Below are 22,763 nucleotides of genomic sequence, written 5' to 3' on the forward strand. Positions count from 1 at the left end.
CTCGCCGCGTGTACGGTACCGGCATGACAGGTGCTAGTTTGCAGCTGGTAGGGACGGCTCGCCGCGGAGATCAGAGCCGGAGCGAGCAGTGATCTGACAGCCGTCTCTCCGCGGCGCCGTCTCCTCCACAAACATCCCCATTGAACGATCCCCGCGCTTCCCGGTGCAGCCAAACGCGTGGAAATGTCAAGTGCTTTATTCTGTGGGTTTTGAAGCTCGGTCCCTTATACTGACTGACATTTCACAAGCAACACTTGCTTTTTACGACAAGAATGTCATAACATGTTTTAGTTTTAGTTCTTCGATATGGATTTTGTAGTCCGCCAAAGACGTCGGCAGATCCCGACTTTGATCCCGACTTTGAGCAGGAAGCACTTTCGAAGGAAGCTATTGTGCATTTTAGGGGACTCAATTTATATAGAGGCGGTGTCTTTGTTGTTGTTTTGTTCCCAGTGCATATAAAGTCCATTTCAGTTTATGCATTTGTCCCTTGCTCTGTGTGACAGTGCATGGATCAAATGGATTTATAGTGCCATTGTGCAGGCTGCTGGGACTTCTGAGGGTCAGGAGGCCTGGCTGGCCCACTGTGTGATGAGTTTTTTTTTTCTTCTTCTTCTTCTCTGGCAAATTTTGTAGCGGTCGAAATTTTCTGGTAACCCCAAACCACGATGAAAGATTGAACGATAAGCATTGCTGGCCAGAAGTGTCTATCGTTCTGTCTGTCTGTCTTTCTCCTGGGTGAGTCAATCGGTGTTGGTATGTCTATGTGTGTAAGGTGGGTGGGTGCGTATTCTCCTTCATTAATGTGCATTAGCATTAAGTGCATTTGAGTGCCTTGTCAGAACTCTCCTTGGAACTTGGTAGGACGTGGGCAGGATTGCTGTTCCAGGAGTGTGTGTGTGTGTGTGTGTGTGTGTGTGTGTGCAGTGTTTCCAATGAGCAACCCGCAAATGGCATGTGCTATTTCCTCACAGCACATCAACACACCTCCTCACCACATCGCTCTCTCCCCCTCTCTATCATTCGCCTGCCTGCTCTGTTTTCCTCGCTCTGATCTCACAGGCTTTGGCAACAACAACGCACGTTCCAGAACAGATGTTCCTGTTAGACGTTCTAGGCCCGGTCCATGTTTTACGGAGAGACCAGTCGTGTCACTGAGTTGAGACTGAGATTGTCCGCCAGCGCTTATTGTGCCCGATGGAACGTCTCCTCCTCCAATCCACACGTTTCCTGCCTTTGTGGCAGATTATTCACGACTGAGTCCACCTGGAAGGCTGCAACGTTGGGGTGTCTCGCGAGGAGAAAGTCAGTTGGACGCAACCCCTGTTCTTTTGGACACAAATGCAAACCGTGTATCGATGATGAACAGGGATTTCATTCCCACCAGCAGGTCCACCCCTTCAGTGCGGGACAGCAGCGCCCCGGCTGTTTAATTTAGTGCTGCGTGTTTCGGTAATCCACACAACAGTCGTCCGTGTTAGGCAGAGCATGCCGCAGCAGCTCCGATTAATTAAAAGCGCCTTCACCGCGGCGTCTCGGCTCTGTCAAGATTTCAGTTTTATGTTAAATATTTTCTAAAGGCCAGAGCTTTAAATCTTATGGGCCAGTACCAGCCAGCGAGCCGTGAATGTAACCATAGGCTAACTGCTTATGATAAGGACACGGGCAGCGATGAAGCACCGCTAATACAGTCATTGGATTAGGCTATCAATCACTCTGCTCTCCGGGGAGCAGCGGCAGAGGAGTCGGAATGTGTGGGAGGAGCTAGCATGGGCCCTGCCCACCAGCACCAGTGCACACACGCCGTACACGTCTTCGGTTGTTCGAAGTTTCCCTTCTCCTTATGGCTTCCTCGTGTATACTTTCCGCACTCTTCTTACTAACGTACACTCTACTGGTGTTGATTAACCAGTAAATATAGTCTTCCTCCCTTCCTTTCTTCCTCATCTGCCTTTATATACCCTTTTTTAATCTCTCTGCTCTCTATATTTTAAAGTGAAAGTGAAGTGATTGTCACATGTGATACACAGCAGCACAGCACACGGTGCACACAGTGAAATTTGTCCTCTGCATTTAACCCATCACCCTGAGTGAGCAGTGGGCAGCCGTGACAGGCGCCCGGGGAGCAGTGTGTGGGGACGGTGCTTTGCGCAGTGGCACCTCAGTGGCACCTTGGCAGATCGGGATTCGAACCGGCAACCTTCTGATTACGGGGCCGCTTCCTTCCTTCACCACTCCCCATTTTGACCCAGCATTACTCTTTTGTTTCATTTTTGCCTCTATCTTTTTTTTCTCTCCCTTCTTTGGTATTTCACCCTGCATTTATTTCTGTCTCTCTTGTTATTCCTTCTCTCTCTCTTCTCTTCTTTTTTACCCTGTATCTCTCTCTCATCTTCTTTATTCCCTTCTCTCCTTTTTATTTCACTCTTCTTCAATTTCTTCACCCTGCATCAGCCTATTTCCCTTCTTCCACCTTTCTGCCCCTCTTCACTTTTTCACCTTGCATCAGTCCTTTGCTTGATGTTTTCTCTTTCTCAGTCAGTCTCTCTTCTTCACTTTTTCACCCTTCATTCTTTACTTTTTCACCCTTCTCTCTCTTCCTCTCTTTCTCTTTTTTTCCCCTGATGTCCTGGTCAGGGCTGATTTTCCCTCAGGCTCTGGCCTCTTGAAAAGCGCTGGATGGGAGTGCAGGCCTGTGTCGGGCCGTGGAGCTCACTGGATTCTCTCTCTATAATTTGATTGCGTGGCGTTAGAGACTCGCCTGTGGCTCTTAAGGAAAAGGCGCTTTAAATGACTTTTTGCCACCCAGGCAGAATCCTGTGGGCTCGCTACAATATAACACACAATTGCCTTATTTTATTTGCCAAAGTACTGTGGGTGCACAATTATTTATTTTTCCCTCCCAGTACTAAGGTCTTCAGAAAAGAAAAACACCTTTAGGCCCCATCAATATGGAAATGGTACAGCTTCCTTAAAAGGAGCCTGAAGGTGAGAGAGAGAGAAAAAAATATCCACAAACGCATTATTGACATGCCGTTTTGGACGTAATATTTAAATGGTCATGGTCCAAGAACCTTTTTACAAACATCCAAGGCATTGGGCATGCACACACACACACACACACACACACACACACACACATACACACACTCACACACACAGGCAGACACAAACAGGACAACTTAATGTCCAAGCTTTCAGCAAAAACCCTTTGTTGTCTGAACCGCTTGCCATGCCTATCTCTGCCAGCCATGGTTTGTGTTCCTATGCAGTGTGAATATATTTAGCCTTTAGCAGAAAGAACTTTCTACTGCTGCACCATGCATGAATCATAATTAGATTAATGTGCAACAGGAAGGGAATTCGAAACAATTTAGCAGATATTGTGATTACATAGAAAATAATTGAGCCGTACAAATATTAATCATGTGGGGGGGGGGCAAGATCATTAGTCCTCATTATAACTTTTCTTCTTGCATTGTGATCAAAAGCTTTATTAGCTTTAGTAGCTACCCTGGTCCGGACAATAGTTTTATTAGTGCTGCATCAGTATTAATATTTCCCCTTTTGCAATTGACTCATCCATCAGGCGTTGCTTATAGTTTTTTAGCTTCTGATGAAGATGGATGATCATAAGGGCAGCTGGAATGAAATGTGACCTACATCAAACAATAAAAACCCAATTGTTTACATCAGAAAGGGAAAAAAGTAATGATGCCACAAATGGATAGTTTTTTTATGAATTATCCTTGCATTTGTGGCAACTTCAAAGGCATGGGAATAACAAGTAGAAAAGCTACACGTGCTTTCAGTATTTAACATGCTTGTGGGTGTTAAGGTACAAGCAGTTATTGCTTGGAGATTTTGTATGTGACACATTGTCCTCGCTGTTTTCGCCTGTATTGTTACGTTTTACAATGCATTGCACACAGCAATAAGCACACAGCACATAACTTATTGATGCAATGCAGTCCCTCTCTGTGTGTGTGAGTGTGTGTACGTGGGCAGTGGCTACAGCTCATATACAGCTCAGGCCTATTGTACGCACCTTGTGAAAGAGAAATCAACGGGCGCTTTTCAGCAAGAGGACGCCTGTCGCACAGGGTAATGCGAGGTAATCAAGCATGCTTTATCATTACGAAGCCGCCTCTCACCCTGCAGCGTTACAGCGCTGGTACGGTGCAGCGGCTGAGGGAAACACAGATGCATTTACATGGGGACAATGGTAGCAGAAGGCCGCACACGTGTAAACGGAGGGAGACAGGAGGGTCCCTGATCCTCTGGAAGCACTTTTCTGTGTTCCAGGCCTCGCTGACCCAACCCCCCCCCGCCTGCAGCGGTGTGAGAATAAAGCCGGGCGGTGACTGTAGGAGAGAGACACTGGCAGCCAAACCGCCTCTGTCCTCCCACCTCACTGCCCTGACTGGTCTATGCTGTGCTGAGTGTGAATCCGAGAGCCAGTGGCCTTTCAGGACCCCGAATACCGAAAGGCGAGAATCAGAATTCTGCATAATGCATCTTCACAGCAGTGCGCCCGACAGCAATTGCTTCTGGAAACAGAGATTCTATTTTTATTTATTTATTTAGTTTTGTTGTTCTTTTCAAATTCATACTCTGTCTTTTTCTCTTTTTTTAAATTGCTTTGAGATTAAGTGAAATGAGGTTTTCATTTATGTGTACATTTTATTTTAAGATGATATAAGTTTAAAATCTGCATTTAAAACCATTTAAAATACTGTTCAGTTTTTTACAATAAAACATGAACCACGAGTATACCACAACATTCCATTTTTAAATATGAATTAAAACACTACTGGTATTGTGTTTTTGTCTAGACCACAAATGTATGTTGTGAAGTCATTACTTGTATAGTATGGTAGAATAGTAACTTAAGCACCTTGTAAGTCGCTCTGGATAAGGGCGTCTGCCAAATGCCGTAAATGTAAATGTAAATGTAGTATGGTCAGCCTGTGCACATCAAAACCAAGTACAAGGCCAAGGGTTGCTGTGACAGTTCTATCTAATACTACAATAAGAATGTTGTTTCTTGGTTAATCACATTCTGAAATTTTACCTTTATGGTAGAACTCGGTAGACTTTGGTAGACTTTGATATGGTAGAATTTGATGCACTTGAATGTGAAACATTCAAATTTCACAGGTTTCTAAACTGTTTTAGATTCGTTTACCATCATGACATCACAACCTAAGGTCAGAATGTATGTTATGAAAACTATGTAATTTCATAAAGAAATGGACAATTATTTTGTACGATATCATATTGGCCACAATGTAACACAGTTTAGTTTTTGCCCTACGTAAAGTATGAGACAAAAAGCGGAATAACCAATTATATTATATTATATTATATTATATTGTATTGTATTATAGTATATATGCAGGCTAATAGTCTATGTATAATATATAAGTTCCCCATTTACTATACAACATTTATTAAATTGTTTGGAGGTTATGTGGTTGTTTGCTACTGTTTGATTGGCCACCTTTAAAATTATTGGAAAATGTTAGAAAAGGAAAGACTATAAATTGAAATGTAAAAGACACAGATGCTAAGTTTTTTCAGGTGGCAAGAATACAGTAAGCCTCTTTCCTATTCATAGCATCTCATATAATGCCATGTGGACAGCTATGGCACATTTGTGTGTGTATCCACCATTAAGGGCATATGATAATGATGGGCGTGCATGTTTGACTTCCCCTCCGTGCCCTGTAGCTCATCCTTTCATCCAAGTTTCTTTCAACGCTCCCTCTCTCTTTTTTAACTACCATTTATCATTCATCGCACACATTAGGCCACATCTGTAGATGCCACATAATCAGACCCCAGACGTCTGTGTTAAGGCAATGAGCTGCTCTGGCCGTGGCTGTCAGCTCTACATGTGTTGGTAAATGAGCGACTGTTGTGTATCTTGCTCCTTGCATTACCGTTCCCACCACTCAAACAAGCTTTGGGGTCTTATTACCATACTGGGGGTCAGTGCTGCATGTATTTTGCTCTAATTGCCCTCATGTATTTTTGTGTTTCTCCTTGGCTCCGTAATAGAAACCCAAATTCCCGGGCAGTTGACGGCCGGGCTGATACCTCCACGGTGCATGGCTCTGTGCGTGGAATTATTCATCAGAGTAGCGGGTGTTACGTGTTGAGCTTGCCTAAGTGGACTGGCTTCTGGTTTGGGCAGGTTTCTTCTGAGGTTACCTGAGGAGCACTGCATTGCTTCAGACCACGTCCAATGATAAAGCGGCACCACGTACAGTAGCTGTGTTTGTGAGAGGTACAGGAGCTCAATAAGCTCTGTTTTCTGCGTGTGCTGATGTGGCCAAGATGAAAATGCAGAATGAAAATGCAACTGTGTGTGTGTGAATGTTGGTTTCTGTGCTTTACAAAGATTTTTAACTGGAATACACACTGCATTACAGGGATATTTGAGATTATGAAGAGAAGTTCAGTGTCCCCATAATGTATGTCAATAAAACGTTTCTGCCTTTAGTCTAGAAGCCTTTTTTGTTTAGATATATGGGTGGTGGGTAATAGAAGCCTAGTGGGTAACACACTTGCCTATGAGCCAGAAGACCCAGGTTCAAAACCCACTTACTACCATTGTGTCCCTAAGCACAACACTTAACCCTAAGGGGGGACTGTCCCTGTAACTGCTGAGTGTAAGTCGCTCTGCATAAGGGCATCTGATAAATGCTGTAAATGTAAATATATAGATTTTTTTTTATATTAATGTGAGACATTTGAAGTACCTATACAGGGTATGTGATGTGTGTTATGTAGTTACATTACTAATCTCTGTAACCTGTGTTTTACTTGTAAAAATATTTGTTTGTTTTAATTAAAGGTCAAGATACATTTAAATAAAATATTAAAACCTATTATTTTCTCCCTCATTCAAGTGTTCATTGTTTTACATGCTTACAGAGAACATTTTTGTACTCTGCAACAGCATCTTTTCTCCACACTGCCTGCATTGGCCGTGTGTGTTCAGTGTCTGAACGTCCCTGTCTCCTATATACGTGTGTCAGCTGGGATCTCGTGACTAAGTTGACTGTAATTCACATCAGTAGGATACATGTCTGTCGGTGTCAAAGATGGCATTTTTATTGGGTCTCTGCTCTGAGTAGGGTTAGGCGAGATAAGCCTGTCATTTGACAGAATCCAAATCTGGCGCATGTCACCAAAATCCATAATGCTTGTGTGACCTGCAGAAACCGGTGGGATTAAATGTCTTAAACTCGGTCTGGCCACACTTGCCGCAAGACCTGTCATGTTTGAGCATTGGCCTGCTCTGTTTCTGCCATGTTTCGAATGGTCTGCATCAGGGATGTGAAGTTGAATAGGGCAGAGTTGTTGAAGCTTGTGTGTTGCTCATGAGTTTACACTTGTACCACAAAAAGTGGTAAATGTAATTTTCATACTGTTTGTGTTTGTCTGTACTGAGCAAGAAACTTGAGAGCAACTGACACCCAATGATTTCTGGAGGACCAGCCCTCCATCCCATTCCTAATCACCAAAATTGTCCACTTTTAGGTTTATAGTGTCACCAGTATATAACACTGAAGAGGCATCCATGGTGTGAGTGTGTGTATGTCTGCATGCAAGCCTTTAGAGGCAGTGGTGCTAAATGAGGGAGGACAATGTCTGGGGCTGATCAATGCAAGAGAATCCTGGCACCTAAATGAGGTTCAATCTAATGTGATAAACTGCTCCATCTGTCAGGGTGATTGGAATGGAGGTTTTAATTCATTCAGGACACAGAGACCCTGGTAAATAAATGAAGGGGCGTAACATTAGTGGCTCATGAGTGGAGGAGCAGAATCCCAAGTCATTTATGGCCACCTCAAACACCTTTCTAAAATGCTAACATGATTTTGGATCCAGACATCAACTAAGCTCCTGCTTTGGTTTATCCATCAAGGCTCTTTTCAGCAGAATGTGAGGATTAAATTGAGGAAATTTAAAGGGAATGAACATTAAGCTGTTTGTAATCTCTTTTGTCTATCTAGGAAATGCTATCCGGCCCATAGCGCTGCGTGCCGTGTCAGCCATAGCAAGAGCCCTCCCTGGCTTTCCCATCTTGGCCACTGGGGGCATTGAGTCTGCTGAAAGTGGCCTGCAGTTCCTCCACGCCGGTGCATCGGTCCTACAGGTAACGTCTGACCCGGTTCCATAAATGGGGGGATTGGGTGCTTTCTTGTATTTGTTTCATCAGACCGGGCCATCAACAGAACTTACTGATTGTATATTGATTGGCTGCTGTTGGCTGAGACCCTTATTCTTGATGATATTCAGATCATTTGAGGATGTGGGTGTGGAACAGGATGGTCTTGGGTGCAAGATTTAAAACTCCTTCCTACGCAAACCTCTAATTAACTACGCACTTGTTTGGAATATTGTAAAGAAAAGTTCTTTTGCTGATATCTTCTTTTATTCTTCAACCGAGAAAGTTTAACTTGAAAAACCTTTGAACAATTTAAACATTGCCAAGCTCAATATCCTTTTATTGAAAAAAGAGTTTTTACCGTCACATGCCCACAATGGTTTATGACATGAGGGTAATCAGCCTGAAAATCAGCATGCAGATTGAATCACTATTGGTGAATAAATGCATCATCCACACTTTTAAAACATGATTTAATGTTTTGGTAAATCAGCCCCTTCAGCCCTCTGGAAGCCTTAACTCCTGGGATCTGACTTTTTATTCCGCTGTATCCTGAGATTCAGTTGTTGAATTAATGGGAGAATATGAATTACAGAATAAATAATGGTGACCTGATTGAATCATAATTCAATTTTGTCGTCTGCTCTCCCAAGTAGATCCTTCATTATTTTTTTGTTTGTTTGTTTGTTTGTTTAATTGTGTTGAATATTATTGATGTCCTTAATGATCTGCTGTTGTTTTGTTAATACAGTATACAGTTAAGAGTATAATAGTGCTTATTGTTTTAACTGAACCGCAATACTATGCACTAATGATTATTATGTTATGCTTTCTTATTGGATTGCGATCTGTTTTTTCTTTTTTACTTTACAGTATGGTTTGGTTTATGACGCGCTATGAAAAAGAAGCTGCAGATTTCCTAAAAATCTGCATAACAGGTCTGAAAAGCCCTTAACTATTGTTAACATCTTTAAGCATCTTTATCACGTGGCTGGACCCATTCAGCCGTGGCCATTGAGAAAGTAGTTTATTATAACAACATAATGGATGGACTTGATTGCTAGAACTTCATTTTTAGCCAGACCACATGCTTAAAAACAGTAAGATGAAAAGAGCAATGACTTGATCCAGAAGAATTGGAAATAATCCATATTGTAGAAATCAGTGCTTTTTGTGGACAGGGATGAAAGGAAACGATTTAGATTCATTGAATGTGAAATCCAGTCTGGTACTAAAATTGCCTCTGTTGTCTCAAAGCACTCTTACCGATAGCATCAAACACATGGAACAAACAATATGATTGGTCCATTCACACAGTCATTGTTTTTTCCCCACATAGAAAGATTGACTCTTTTGAGTCATGTGTTTAGTGGGAACCTACCTCCTTTAAGAGCCATGGGAGATCATCAACATACAAAAAGGTCAAAAAAGTTTTTTTTTTTTATTGTAGAAGGTTCTATCGTCTCTTGCTCGTTTCTTTTTCCTTTTCTTTTTCCTTTTTTATTGCAATTTTAATTATGTTTTATGTTAATTGTCATGCTCTCTCAAAGGGACCTAAATTGTTTTCCACCATGACAAAAAGCAGTAGTTTTCTTGAAAAAACAAAAGTTCCAGACTTGTTTGGTATCGCGATTTCACGTGAGATCAACACCTCAGATATTCCGCCGAGTGCACAGCTGCAGGAGCAGATGTAACTCCCTGAGCCGCCTCCTCACGGGACATGTCTATCGCTGACAGTCAATGTCTGTCGCTCTTTCTGCTCATGTAGACTCTTGATAACAATAAAACAGAATGCATTGATCCATGATACTGCGTATAGCAACAGGGAAAATTTCTTCAGACAAATTAATATTTTAAATCGACAGAAATAACAGCCTCAGTATCCATCTCGGCTACTGACGATCTCGAGAATAATGACTTGTGACCTTGAGAAAACAGCGATGTTTGCGTTGGGATCCCGAGGAAATGATGATGTAGAGGGGAAAAAAGTGAAAGTGAAGTGATTGTCACACGTGATACACAGCAGCACAGCACACAGTGAAATTTGTCCTCTGCATTTAACCCATCACCCTGAGTGAGCAGTGGGCAGCCATGACAGGCGCCCGGGGAGCAGTGTGTGGGGACGGTGCTTTGCTCAGTGGCACCTCAGTGGTACCTTGGCAGATCAGGACTCGAACCAGCAACCTTCTGATTACGGGGTCGCTTCCTTAACCACTAGGCCACCACTTTTTTTTTTTTTTTTTTTTTTACAAAAAAAGTATGTTGTTTTGTTATTTCGAGTGCTTATGCTCCGCAGACGCCCGTATTTTATCCTTAACCAGCGTTGGCCTATTTTCGGAGAGTGGCATTCGACTCTCGCTGTGCCTCTTTGTGCTATTTGGCTTCCTTAAGCTGCCGGTGATGAAAGCTAATCTTGGCGGACATGGACGATCAGCCGCACGCCTAAAAATATTCCCTCAACACGACAAAACCGCGTGCAGCGGACGCCGAGGCCATCCACTTGTCGATCAATAGCCTGTAGTTCATTAATTACCAAAAAACATTCGTTTGCCGTTAGCCTGGAGGGGATTTTCTTCTTTCTTCGGCTGGTTATCGACGTCTCCCCTCGCCCCGCCATTCCTGAGCGGATCTGTCCTGCTTTTTAGTGCCTGTCACTGTTCAAATGAAGGCACAGAAAAAAGAAACATGAATGCAGTGCCATCTTATTTCAAATGTCTGCTTTCTTTCTTTTCTTTCTTTTTTTTTTAATGTCAGGTTTTCATTAGAAGATGACACCCCCTCAAAAAAAAAAGAATTCCTTGTCTCTTTTTTTTTTTGTTTGGTTATAGCCAGATTTTAAAACTTGGCACATTCTGGGGGATTGGAGAGGGGGCTTTCAATAACAGGTCTTGCACTAACGACAGAGTCAGTTCAATCTTAATGATCCAGGGTGCAATTCCTGACCCCCCTGGTGCATGTAAACAGTTGTGAGGTGTAATAAGAGGCCTGTCGTCAGGTAGCCCGTAATGATTTGTGTGCCCAGAAAACATCAGGAATTTGTAATTTGGTTTCTGAGCTCCTAAAACTCTCTGAAGATAAATGAGGTACGGCACAAAAAAAAAAGGCAGAAAGAAAGAAAGAAAGAAAGACTCAAGCATTGAAATCAGATTTTTAACAAGCAGCCTATTTCTGCGCTCTGCGTATTGATTGGAGAGCCGCTGCATATTTCTCTAGATGAAGACAAAGGGAAAAGGGCCGCTCTCATTTAGCCATCTTAACCGGAGTCTATCGACGGTGGAAATTGTCCATATTCATTGACTTGTAAAACGTGTTTGCTTCCGCTCCGGTTCTTCTTGCTGTTTTTTTTTTTTTTTTGTTAACTCACCTGAACTTCAAGATAAAATATCAGTGGTTCGTATCCCTCCGGCACAATGGTCATATTGTTCGACTGGAAAGGACACCAGGGTTCATACATAGTCATCGCAGCATTTGGACGCCACAACCAAATTAATCTTTTGCTCTGTTTGAGGAGCACGGCGCGCAGCTAAATGCCAGAATTTTATCACTGGAAATAAAAGCGCCGACAAAGCCAGGAGGGGAGCGGGAGAAGGAGCGAGGGAGTGACTGTGAGAGATGGACGAAGAGGGAGGGCAGGGAACCTAAACTCATTTGAGATCTCGGAAGGAGCTGCAAATCAATGCGCAGACACAGTCTTCAGCGCACATGAAAAGGACCTGCTGCCTGGAAACTACTTAAAAATTCTCACTCTGGTCGGTTTTCACGAGTTGGCTGCATTAGCTCTAAATGCCCCGTGCCAGGACATCGCATCTTTGATGTTCGGAGGCAAATGAACAGACAGCGCTAATGGACCTTCTCCTGCGCCGCCGCACAACAAGCTGGGGATTTTACAGTTCGCGCCTGGAACAAAAGCCCCGTTTCATGTTTTCGCTCATCGCCATTAATGCGATCCTGCCGTCCACTTCCTACCCCGTGCGCATTCATCATTTCGGGGCGGCCATGAAGGACTCCCCTGCTTTTATTTTTCTGCGTTTGTGGGAGAGACGGGTTGATTTCTGAGCTGCACGTAAACTCATTTCAATTCATGAGGGCGCGGTGCTTCTCTCGTTCACTCATGTTTTTCACTCACATGCCTCATTAGCAACAATATGAAATATGTTTTATAGAAAAATGTACACTTTTGATGTTATCGACATTAAGGGGCCTATCAGAGCCTGACTGGATTTTAACAGTGCAAATAATGATCTAGATGGACAGACAGACCGATAGATAGCTTGGTTGATCGATCGGTAATCCTAACGGCCACGCCCAGTTGGACCCGTGTGGTCACCTGTGCTAAGGGTGGTAGTAGCCTAGTGGGTAGCATACTCACCTTTGAACCAGAAGACCCAGGTTCAAATCCCACTTACTACCATTGTGTCCCTGAGCAAGACACTTAACCCTAAGGAGGGACTGTCCCTGTAACTCTGGATAGTCGCTCTGGATAAATGCTGTAAATGTAAATGTTACACTGATTCCCTGATTGCGTCCACCACTTTTAATGTGTATGGAAGCCTGTGTCTCGTCTTTGCCCTTGTACGTGTATACTAGCTCTGGTTTTGTTTTGGCCCAACACGTGTAAAATAAGATGGCCGTGCAGTTGCGCCTTTTTTTTTTTTAGGGTGCATTGGTTCAGCTACTAAGTCTTTATATTGTTCCCCCAGCATAAATTTTAGTTTTCTTGGCCCGCTTGTGGGCATCACCAAGGTGAATTGACACCTAAGTGAATCCCCCGCTCCTGTTTGTATTCGGAACCGGGTGCACAGACAGCGTTCCTCCCACAGTAGTGCAGCGTAACAAGTTTTATGCAAATCAGAATCCTAATGAAAACATATCTGGAAGCCAGAGCTGGGTAGAATAAATGCCTCCATTTTCTCAGCATGGGGTATTCTGCCTGCAATTTAATTTTTAAATACACAAGTGACACGGCGCAACCAAAAAAAAAAAAAACCTTTGTTGTGAGTATGTGTGCGTTTTTTTTTTCCTTCTATTGATTGATAAAAGCATAAGTAATTCAGATTTTAAAAGATAAATAGATACATTACTTTGCTTTTGATAACTTTATGAACCAGTGACTGCTGGGAACGCTAAGCGCTAGCGCTAATCCTCAGCTCTCAGTCAGGCGCTGGGTGGTGTTGGCTCAGAGATGGAGGTGCCCGATAAGTGGGTTTTATCTCACGGCGGTGGGACTGCAGCTGAGGGGGCACGTCGGTGGAGGTTCCTGGTGTGACGTTCAGATCAGATACCTGTTTGTGGCGCACTGGAACGAACGGTAGAAGGCCTTTGATGGAGTCTCTTCGTAACGCACAGTACAACGGCTTGATCGCTGCTAGGTGTACTGAATGTTGCTGATTTCAGGGATTTTGTTGTTGTCCTTCATTTAAATGTGTTCATTTATTATACATGAAAGGCATAATACATTGCATAATGGATAATAATGGGCACGGTATTGCATTGCTTTGCTCCGTCTGCTCCAGGTGTGCAGTGCTGTGCAGAACCAGGACTTCACCGTCATCGAGGACTACTGCATCGGCCTGAAAGCCCTGCTCTACCTCAAGAGCATCGAGGAGCTCTCGGACTGGGACGGCCAGTCCCCGCCCACCACACGCCACCAGAGAGGGAAGCCGATTCCAAGGCTTCAGGACCTTGTAGGGAAGGTGAGGGACGGCTGGCATGGAGCCTCTACCTAGCCATTAGACCGGCACTGCCCCCATCACACCTACACCGCTTCCATCCACTCTGCATTATGCCGCTTTATTATAGGCCTGCGCCCATCCATTAAAGTCACCGCCACTGTAATTCTACCATGGACAGCCCAAGGTATTCATTAGTTACGCATTAGCATCATTGCCACGGACTTGCATCTATCCTTTTACATCAGATTGTTATTATCAGTCTCCGAAATGCTTCATAATTACTGCACCCTCCTAAATGTAAAGTGCTGAGGAGGGTAGGGTGTTGCAATCTTTTTTTTTTTTTTTTTTTTTTAAAGCTGCAGAGAACTTCCATTTGCATCAACAAGTGGCTGAAATCAGCCACTGCGGTTGGTTTATATTTGCTACTGTACACCGGAAGCCGATGTCTGGTCATTTTTCCGCCGTTGCTTTTGGTCGCCATTAAAAGGGGCAGAGTCAAGTACAGGTTTCCTTGTCTCGCATGTACGGAGCATTTGGCCTAGTATTCACCACTCAAGTAGCATTTATAAAGCATCACGAGCTACTGAAAGCTCCTATCTTTTAACCAATTCAATACAAGGCAGGGGGTCATTTTTATTGATGCAGGCTAATAATAGGCACCATTTTTGTTCAGTGTTATGTGTAATGTGTAGGGTTTGTTAAGGTGTCCTCAGGATTTATCAAAGTAATAATGAAAGCAAGAAATAACCTAATTATGAAACCTTTAATTATGTTTTCATGAGCAGAGTTTTAAATGGGAGGAACCTGATGATTTACAACTCGCATGCAGCCTCATTCCAGATGATTTAAACCTACGCCTGTCAGTAACATCATTATGGGCTGTGTTTCTTCCTTGTTTCATGTAATTATTTGTATACATCCTTTGATCTAACACTAGCAAACAAGTGTCACACCGTGCTTAGTGGCAGTTCAAAAAATACTACTCATTACAATAAATACATTACATTTACGGCATTTATCAGATGCACTTATCCTCAGTGACTTACAATCAGTAGTTCCTGGGACAGTCCCCCTGGAGACACTCAGGGTGTCTTGCTGAGGGACACAATGGTAGTAAGTGGGGTTTAAACCTGGGTCATCTGGTTCATAGGCGAGTGAAAGCAGGGCTTCACATATTTAATACAGCATAACTTAATAATGACTTGTAAAGTCACATTATTCTGTAAAGTAATTTAAGGGCCAATTTGACATTCATCATTCAGTGTGTATTAACAGTTCATGTGACTCCGCCCCATGAGCCAGTAAACGGCTCTGAGTTGTGGATTTCATACAGAACAATACACTTCAGGCCAATAGAACGCAATATCCTGAGAAATGATATAAAAAATTCTAATTTCAGTGTAGTGCAAGCCAGAATTTGGCATCTGCATCCCCCATTTCTCTCTCATTTATGTTCAAGGCGTCTTAAGCCAAGTGCAAATGAACGGCAACAGCAGTAAACCCCTTTTTCAAAGTACAGAATGAGACGCTTTTATCAGATCACAGCCTGTCTGCTAATATAGCAGCCGAAGGAGGGCTTTGAAGCCTGTGTTGTGCTTTCAAACGCACCAGCCGCAGTCCCCCCGCCCGCCACGGCAGGACATCGCGCCGCGCCACAACGCAACAGTTTAATCGCTAATGCCAAAACAAGTGGGGGAGAGAGAAAGGTGACAAGAATGTAAATAAATGAAAGAATAAGTACACTTATGTAAATGGCGTGTAAATGTTATTTACACGCCGATGCCTTGGACTTATTGGCCGGCTCGTCTGCGACGAGAACGTGGGGCTTTGGAGAGCAGCAGCACTAGCCGTGTGGCGTCATGTAGAAACATTGCGGCGTTCGCAGAGGCCCGGGCCCAGACGTCCCCAGGCGTCTTGATGCTAGATACACTGACATGCACTAAGCACTGCTTATACACTGGAGAGAAAAGTCACTCAGCACATGGGTCAAGGAGAGGTTTCTGACCGGAGGCGCTCCGACGCCCCTACGAACCAGGGAAGGGCGTGCACACGCCGGCTCTGCTCATGTGTCTGATAGCCTCGCCGCATTGTAAAGATTCGTCAGCGTGCAGCGTGACTTAGTAATTAAACGCACGAAGGGAAATGGCAGCGCCGTGTATTTAGCAGCAGGTGAAGTGAAGGCAAACAGGAGGGAATTGGAATTCGGACTGAAGATAATGGCCACCGTGTGATGAGGCTGGTGATTAGTTTGGTCCTCAGGCAGGGCTTAGTGACCTGTAAGTAAGTCGGGCGAGCGAGCGGGCGAGCGAGGCAGTGGAAAAACAAGACTGCACACCTGTGCGTGTGGGTGTACTGCGACGGAAACGTCACAGACAGTCCGCACCGGGAACTGAAGTGAATTAGAAACGATGGAGAGAAGGTGGATAGTGCAAAGAATCTAATGACAGACAGAGAGAGAGAGAGAGAGAGAGAGAGAGAGAGAGACAGTAGGAATGGGGGGGTCAGAAAATGAGGCAGAAGAGAGAGAGTGTCTAAAAGAAAGCAGATTGTCGCTGCAATTCAGATGAATAGCATCCGATATCATGAGGGTTTAAAGCGGGACACAACTGAAGACGTTTTTCTCTTAGTTTAATCTCCGCGCTCCCAGCTCCCTTTCAAACAGGACTCATCTGAGGCGGGCCGCCCTATCTCACGGGACAAGAAGCACTTATTTGACCATTTGAAGTGTGCCGTGCCATTACTGTTCAAAATGCCTCACCGCTGTGTTCTCCCACCGAAACTTTGAGTAAAAGCATTTTTTTTTCCTGAATGAGGCTGGAGAGGAGATTTCTTTAAATGCTGCTGTCTCCTTGATGTTTTACATTTACCGCTTAAAGGTGCAACGTGTATGACTTTACCACCTGGCAATTTTAGATTCGATGAAATAGGGGGCGGTATTAAAACATATTTTTAACCTTTAAGGATTGTCAACTGGCACATAGCTGGCAAACCGTCTCTCCATTAATTGGACTAATGTTGTGCAGGCATTTTCTTTTTATCACATTTACCTCGGAACACTATGGAACATGTAGCTGGAACACTGTATCTATTGGTGACTTTAAAAGTGGAAGAGCTGATTGCAACGATTGATAGCTAATAATAATAATAATAATAAGCTATTAAAAAATAGATGACATTTTAAACAGTGCCTTCATCATTACTGACAGGTTAGTAATATTGCCTTGACGTTGCATCCTGTCTACTCTCCGGTGAGCCTGACACTATAGTGACTATAGTGACATTAGCATCCTCTGCAACACAATACACAGATGTGTCAAATTTTGTTACTTCGTCATTCTTTTTAATATTTTGTAATGTTTTGAACCATGTTCTTATTTTAGGTTTGAATAGATTGTTTCGGTCGAAATGAAAGTGTAGAGATGCATGCCACGTTGTTTTAGGACACGTTTCCGTAATGTAGTGTAGTGGAGGGTTGTCTTTTTTTTTTTTTTTTGCTTCAGAACAATTTTAACAAAGCATCACGTTTTGTGTTACACTCTAGCCTTAACTGGCCCGGCTGAACAGCAGAGACACCATTCTCACTCTGACGTCATGATTCTGCCCAAAGGTGCAGAAGCATTTTTCCTTGTTTACCACAGAAAGCACATGCTCTTGTTTCCCACTGCCATTTAAATGCGCTAGTTGGGGGCACGGGCTCAGCCGCATTTCCACGAACAACCGGCTTGGATGCAAGCTTGGCTGCATGCAAATCAGTTGTGTTGGTTTACTGGGGGTACTGGGTCTTGTTTCTGCACTTCCATTATGTGCAATCTTCCAATTTCTGCTCACTCGACTAACTGTGCCAGCCGCTTTATACGCTCAGAAGGTTATAGGCACCACCAAAACAAAACATCAGACCATTTCTGTGCAGGTCTGTATGCCCGCTCTCGCTCTGTTCTCCCTCAGGCTCTGGTCATACTCGAAATGGCTGTGGTTCTGACAGTGTTGTCTTTTGTTTACCTCTGCTGTTATGTTCCACACACCGCTGGTCATTTAAGCGGAACTGGGCTCCTCATAGCAAAATTGCCAAATACACCATTCTGCCGGCGTCAGATCTCTCAATCGCCTCCCCCCCCCCTTAGTTTCTGTCTCCCAGCCTACAGAGATGTGCATTATCCTAGACTGTTGACCGCGGAGACCTTGTGAAGCTTTGCAAACGACTTCTTGGCCTTCCTTCTGTGGGATATTTAAGATCCACCATCCCCTCACTTCACCGAGCCCACAGGTCATCTGAATTTCCTCATTCTGGTCGAAAGAAAAAAAAAAATGAAACTTTAGAGGCATTGGTGTAATGTAATGTCAGTGTCATCTGGTACATTCTAAGTGACGGATACCAACGCGAGGCAGTCTGGAAGCTTTAGCATCTATGATAATGGCATGTCTACCATCTGCGGAGTCCTACCAGCCCACTCAGCAGCTGGTACGCAACTGCCTGCACTCATGACAGGGCTTGACACAAACTGTCCAAACACACGTCAACCAAGCCTGTCCAGCAGTAACGGATACTGAACATAAATTTAGTTTCAGAAAAGCAGAATGAGTGAAGGGGGAAAAAAATGTCAGTGGCCATAAAAACTGAATGCATTAGACATTATTTTAGGACCATCTTGCATCTTGAAAACAATCACTTTTATAAGCTCTACTTTGCATATTAAACCACAGTGGCAAGTTAATGTTAGCAATAGATTATTGCTTGATTATGGTTTTTAAATGCGTATATTAATTTCATTCATTTATATATATATATATATATATATATATATATATATATATATATATATATATATATATATATATATATATATATATATATATATATATATATATATATATATATATATATATATATGTAATGTGTATTCAGTAGGGGCGTTGAAATTAATCTTATAATCAATGCATTGCGTAGATGGTTCTGCATTGATACTGTGCAGAACATAATTGATAATATCATAATGACGTTGCTTGGCGATTTTCTGGTGGCAGTATGAAAATTCTAGTTAAAAAGTAGTGCCGGTAGTGACTGTGTCTGCCTGATCTGAGTACCTCGCTGCTCTAGGTAGGAACGGCCGCACCTCAGTCAAAGTCGTCAAACTTTGTCAAACTTTGACCACTGCGCGCTGTGATGCGTTTTTGTGCGACCAATAGGATGAAAGCGGGCTAGTGTTCGGTCTGTCCCTTCGAAACACACACGCAGAGCAGGAATTGAAGAGAAACTGATGGTCGGAGTTTAGAAAACCACGCCTATTTTATGCACTGAGCCCCGTGGCAAGTGCGTCATGAACCTCGGTCTGAAAGCAGCTTTAGATTTGTTTAATGAGCAGAAAAACGGTCGGTGTTCAGTCAGTGTTCTCCTGACGCCTGAACCAGGCGTTTTTATGGTGTTCGTGGCGTCGGATGAGCAGCTATCGTTTTTCTGCTCATTGGAGCGAATCAAAGACCTTTAACGAGACTCTTTAAGACAGATTCAGACAAACTATTTAGAAGTGCATTGCAAGGTAAATTTTTACTTCCATTCTATTATCAGATCACTCCCTCTCTTAGACTCTATCCCTCACTTGTTTCTGACATAGTTTTAAATATGCATCCCAGCAAGCTTTAGGCTTAGCAATTAAATCATAGCAAAAAGTGCAGGGCATGGCGATCTGAATTTTTCATCCGCAGATCCCATGGTCTGCACGTATGTCCATATGTGCCATGTTTTCATGACACATTTACAATGGTTTTATTCTACCTTGTCTCACCCAACGCATCGTCACACAGCAACTGAGCCCATTTTGCGCCTACTGGAAAATGCGGAGATCGATACCAGTGGACAGGACTGCTCATTTATTTTTAATAACTTCATTTGTACGTCTCCTAATGGGCCCACATTAGCTGTTAGTGCAGTTATGGGCCATCTTGTTGGAGATGGAATATGGCAGGCCTCCAGATTTCATATTACAACAGGAGTTAGTTACAGATCGGATACAATGGCACGGACGCCCTCTGCACATTTCCCTTTTTAATGTCAACAATTCTCCCGTCTTTAATTACAGAAACATCTTTTTTCCATCAAATGCCTGGTGGAGATATGCTCCTTTTGTACATTTCTAAATGTGCTAAATATGCGCAGGATTGGTACATATAAAAATGGTGGTAATTTCTGTGCCTAAGACAGATATCAAAGTCCATTTGTAGAGTCTATGCACACCACAGATGGGGTTGGTAGCCCCCAACCAGGTGTGTGTTTGGTTGGAAAGGCAACTGTGAGAAGACACAGGGGAAGCACCATGCTAAAACCCCCCCACCCACCCCCTGAGCCAATGTTCCTCACTCCCACTTAGTCTCCTCCTCCTATCAGGCCAAACTAGAAGTGAGAGAGCTGGCTTCCCCTGAGGTGGGCAGTCGGGGTTTGCTGGGAGCTCTTAAATAGCGCTTTGGCCGACCGCGAGGCTTGGTGCAGCTTGGCAGGCCTGGGGAGCTAATGAAGCCTGCAGACATGGCCCTCTCCGTATGGGAGCTAGGAAACTAAGCATTCACCCTGTGTGTGTGCGTGTGTGTGTGTCTGTGTGTGTGTGTGTGTGTGTGTGTGTGTGTGTGCGATTATATCACAGGGCTTGAGGGGGTTTTCAAAAATTGGAGGTAAATTCGATTGCATCCAGTGAAATCCTCACATTTTTTGTCAGATGCGTAGGCCCCTGTTAACATCGCTGTAATTGTTAGTATTGTTAGTCTCTGATTGTGATTGTGCCAAGTTGCTACCCTGCTGTATGCTGGACACTATAAATACACGGATCACTCACATACTAAAAGCTCAACACGTCTCGTCTTCTCTCGTTTACCAGTGAATTAATGAAACCAAATTACTGCGGAACTCGTTTATTCCTGTTCTCTATAATATGACAAAATGCTTAATATCTCTATTTTAGCAATATATAACAATATAACTTATAATACTGTTTCAAAAACACAAATGAAAATGCTCAGACAAGCTTAGTTTGTCCTCATGCAGAATAAATGATTTCACAACCCATATATGGTCAAGCGTAACTTATTTTCTCACAAAAACGAACTGCATTCTGTTTGTCAGGCCACAACACCCACTTCTTCTTCTTTTCTTTTTTTTTTTTTTTACCGCAATCAAGACGGCCGGACCTCCTCCCCAGCTTAATGCAGCACTCCAATTAAAATCATGTTTATTTCCTGTAACATATGGAATCATTTGCAGCGGCGCTCCGAGAGCCGGAGAGCACTTGTGGCATTAGCGTCACTGTGGCAGGAGCGAGCCATCCTCTAGCCCATTAGCCTGACCACACTGAAGATATACTGTTATTGCCGCTTCTGTCTGCCTTCTCTATGGGATCTTTCATTAGCCGCTGTCGTATTTTGCCCCTGAGACGGAAGGGCATTCGTGACTCGGAGAACTGTCCATGTTTCTTAGCCGGACTAGTGCCGGGAATGCTCGCTCTTCGGCATGCTGAATGCTGAAGGAGACATGAAGAGTGGATTTGTGCTAAGGAATACATAGTTGAACATTGTTGTGTCAGTTGAAGGAGGAGCTTGTCACTTTGAGCCCAGTAACCCACAAGTTTGGCTCCCCGATTTTGCCACCGTGCCCCTGAATAACATTAGATTCACAGATTCACTAATGATAATGATGATGAAATCACTATAATGTCAGTTCTGTGATACTCAATATATTGTAGTACAGTTGTCTACAATATGATTAATATGAAATATGTACAATATACAATGTATTGTTCCTCCCTTTACTATAAATGTAAATTTGGCTCTATTAATGTGGAGTTTGTATGTAAAGTGTAGATTTACTGAAATAAATAGATACAAACAAAAAAGACAGCTAGATTTGGGAAGAGCACAAGGTCCCATCTCCTCCATTTCTCTGCACTTGTAGTATCCATATAGGCAGTTACTCATTTTGGAACCTGTGGACCAAACCAAACATGATCAGATTAGTGTCCTAATTCCAATGTTCTGATTTGTGAACCAGTGAATGTGATATTTCCCAACACTCCTTATATAGTCAGCATATATTGATAACAAATACTAGTGTATCAATAATGTACCACTAGAAGAAATATCATGTAATACCGTATTGATCAATTTATCCCACCCCAGCGTAAGACCTGTGCAGGGAAGGTGCAATTAGCAAAATTGTAGATAAATCAGATAAACAAATAACTGTAATATTACGTTGACTGGATTCAATAATTCCATAGGTTATGCACAGCATAGTTTGTGTGACATGGCACACTGATGTAATTAGGAGTAACACTTTACCTCGTTTAATAAAAGCATGTTGAAAGTGTGATAGGATTTTAAGACGATAATTTGACGTCTGTAGAAGTTCAGTTTCTGACAGTATCTCACATTGCGCAAAAACACTCTGCATCAATGCATTATTTATGAAGTCACAGATGTACTGACGGCTTATTTGTTGCCTCGGAAACAACGCACGCACTTGATTTACAACTGAAGTAGAGGAACATAACAACTAAAACACACAAGCAAATCAAACCGATGACAAGTTTTTTTTGTTTTTTTTTGGTTTGTTTCCGTTGTTTTCTTTGATGTGTGCATGTGTGTGCGTTTATGTGCATCAAGCAAGGGTTAAAAAAAACATTGCATCCAATTAGGAGAGTTTCATGTGATTGCTGAAGACACGGGTTTGGCAACCCGCGTGTGCCGTGCCACCCAGCACCTTTCATTAAAGCCGACACAGCTCACCGGCTCTGGCAACTTTTCAACAGAGCGCCGCTGAGTTATTACACAACAAATAGGCCGCTATCATGCAGAACACAGGGCTGCACGGGAGAAGGCTGCTTCGCTTTAATGAGGCTAAGCGAGCAGCTCCCTGCCTTTGTGCTGCC

At 43.2% G+C, this 22,763-nt stretch overlaps 1 protein-coding gene across 1 annotated transcript in view; it reads left to right on the forward strand.

Moving 5' to 3' along the window:
* Positions 1–22,763, forward strand: part of LOC114784261 (dihydropyrimidine dehydrogenase [NADP(+)]-like) — a 139,217-nt gene that overhangs the window by 110,656 nt on the left and 5,798 nt on the right. Inside the window, exons 18-19 of the mRNA XM_028969524.1 lie at positions 8,028–8,170; positions 13,696–13,875. Of these exons, the coding sequence (XP_028825357.1) occupies positions 8,028–8,170; positions 13,696–13,875 (323 nt within the window). The remainder of the gene's footprint in view (positions 1–8,027; positions 8,171–13,695; positions 13,876–22,763) is intronic.

The sequence above is a fragment of the Denticeps clupeoides genome, chromosome 2 (genome assembly GCF_900700375.1).
Source record: "Denticeps clupeoides chromosome 2, fDenClu1.1, whole genome shotgun sequence".
NCBI classification, from domain to species: Eukaryota; Metazoa; Chordata; class Actinopteri; order Clupeiformes; family Denticipitidae; genus Denticeps; species Denticeps clupeoides.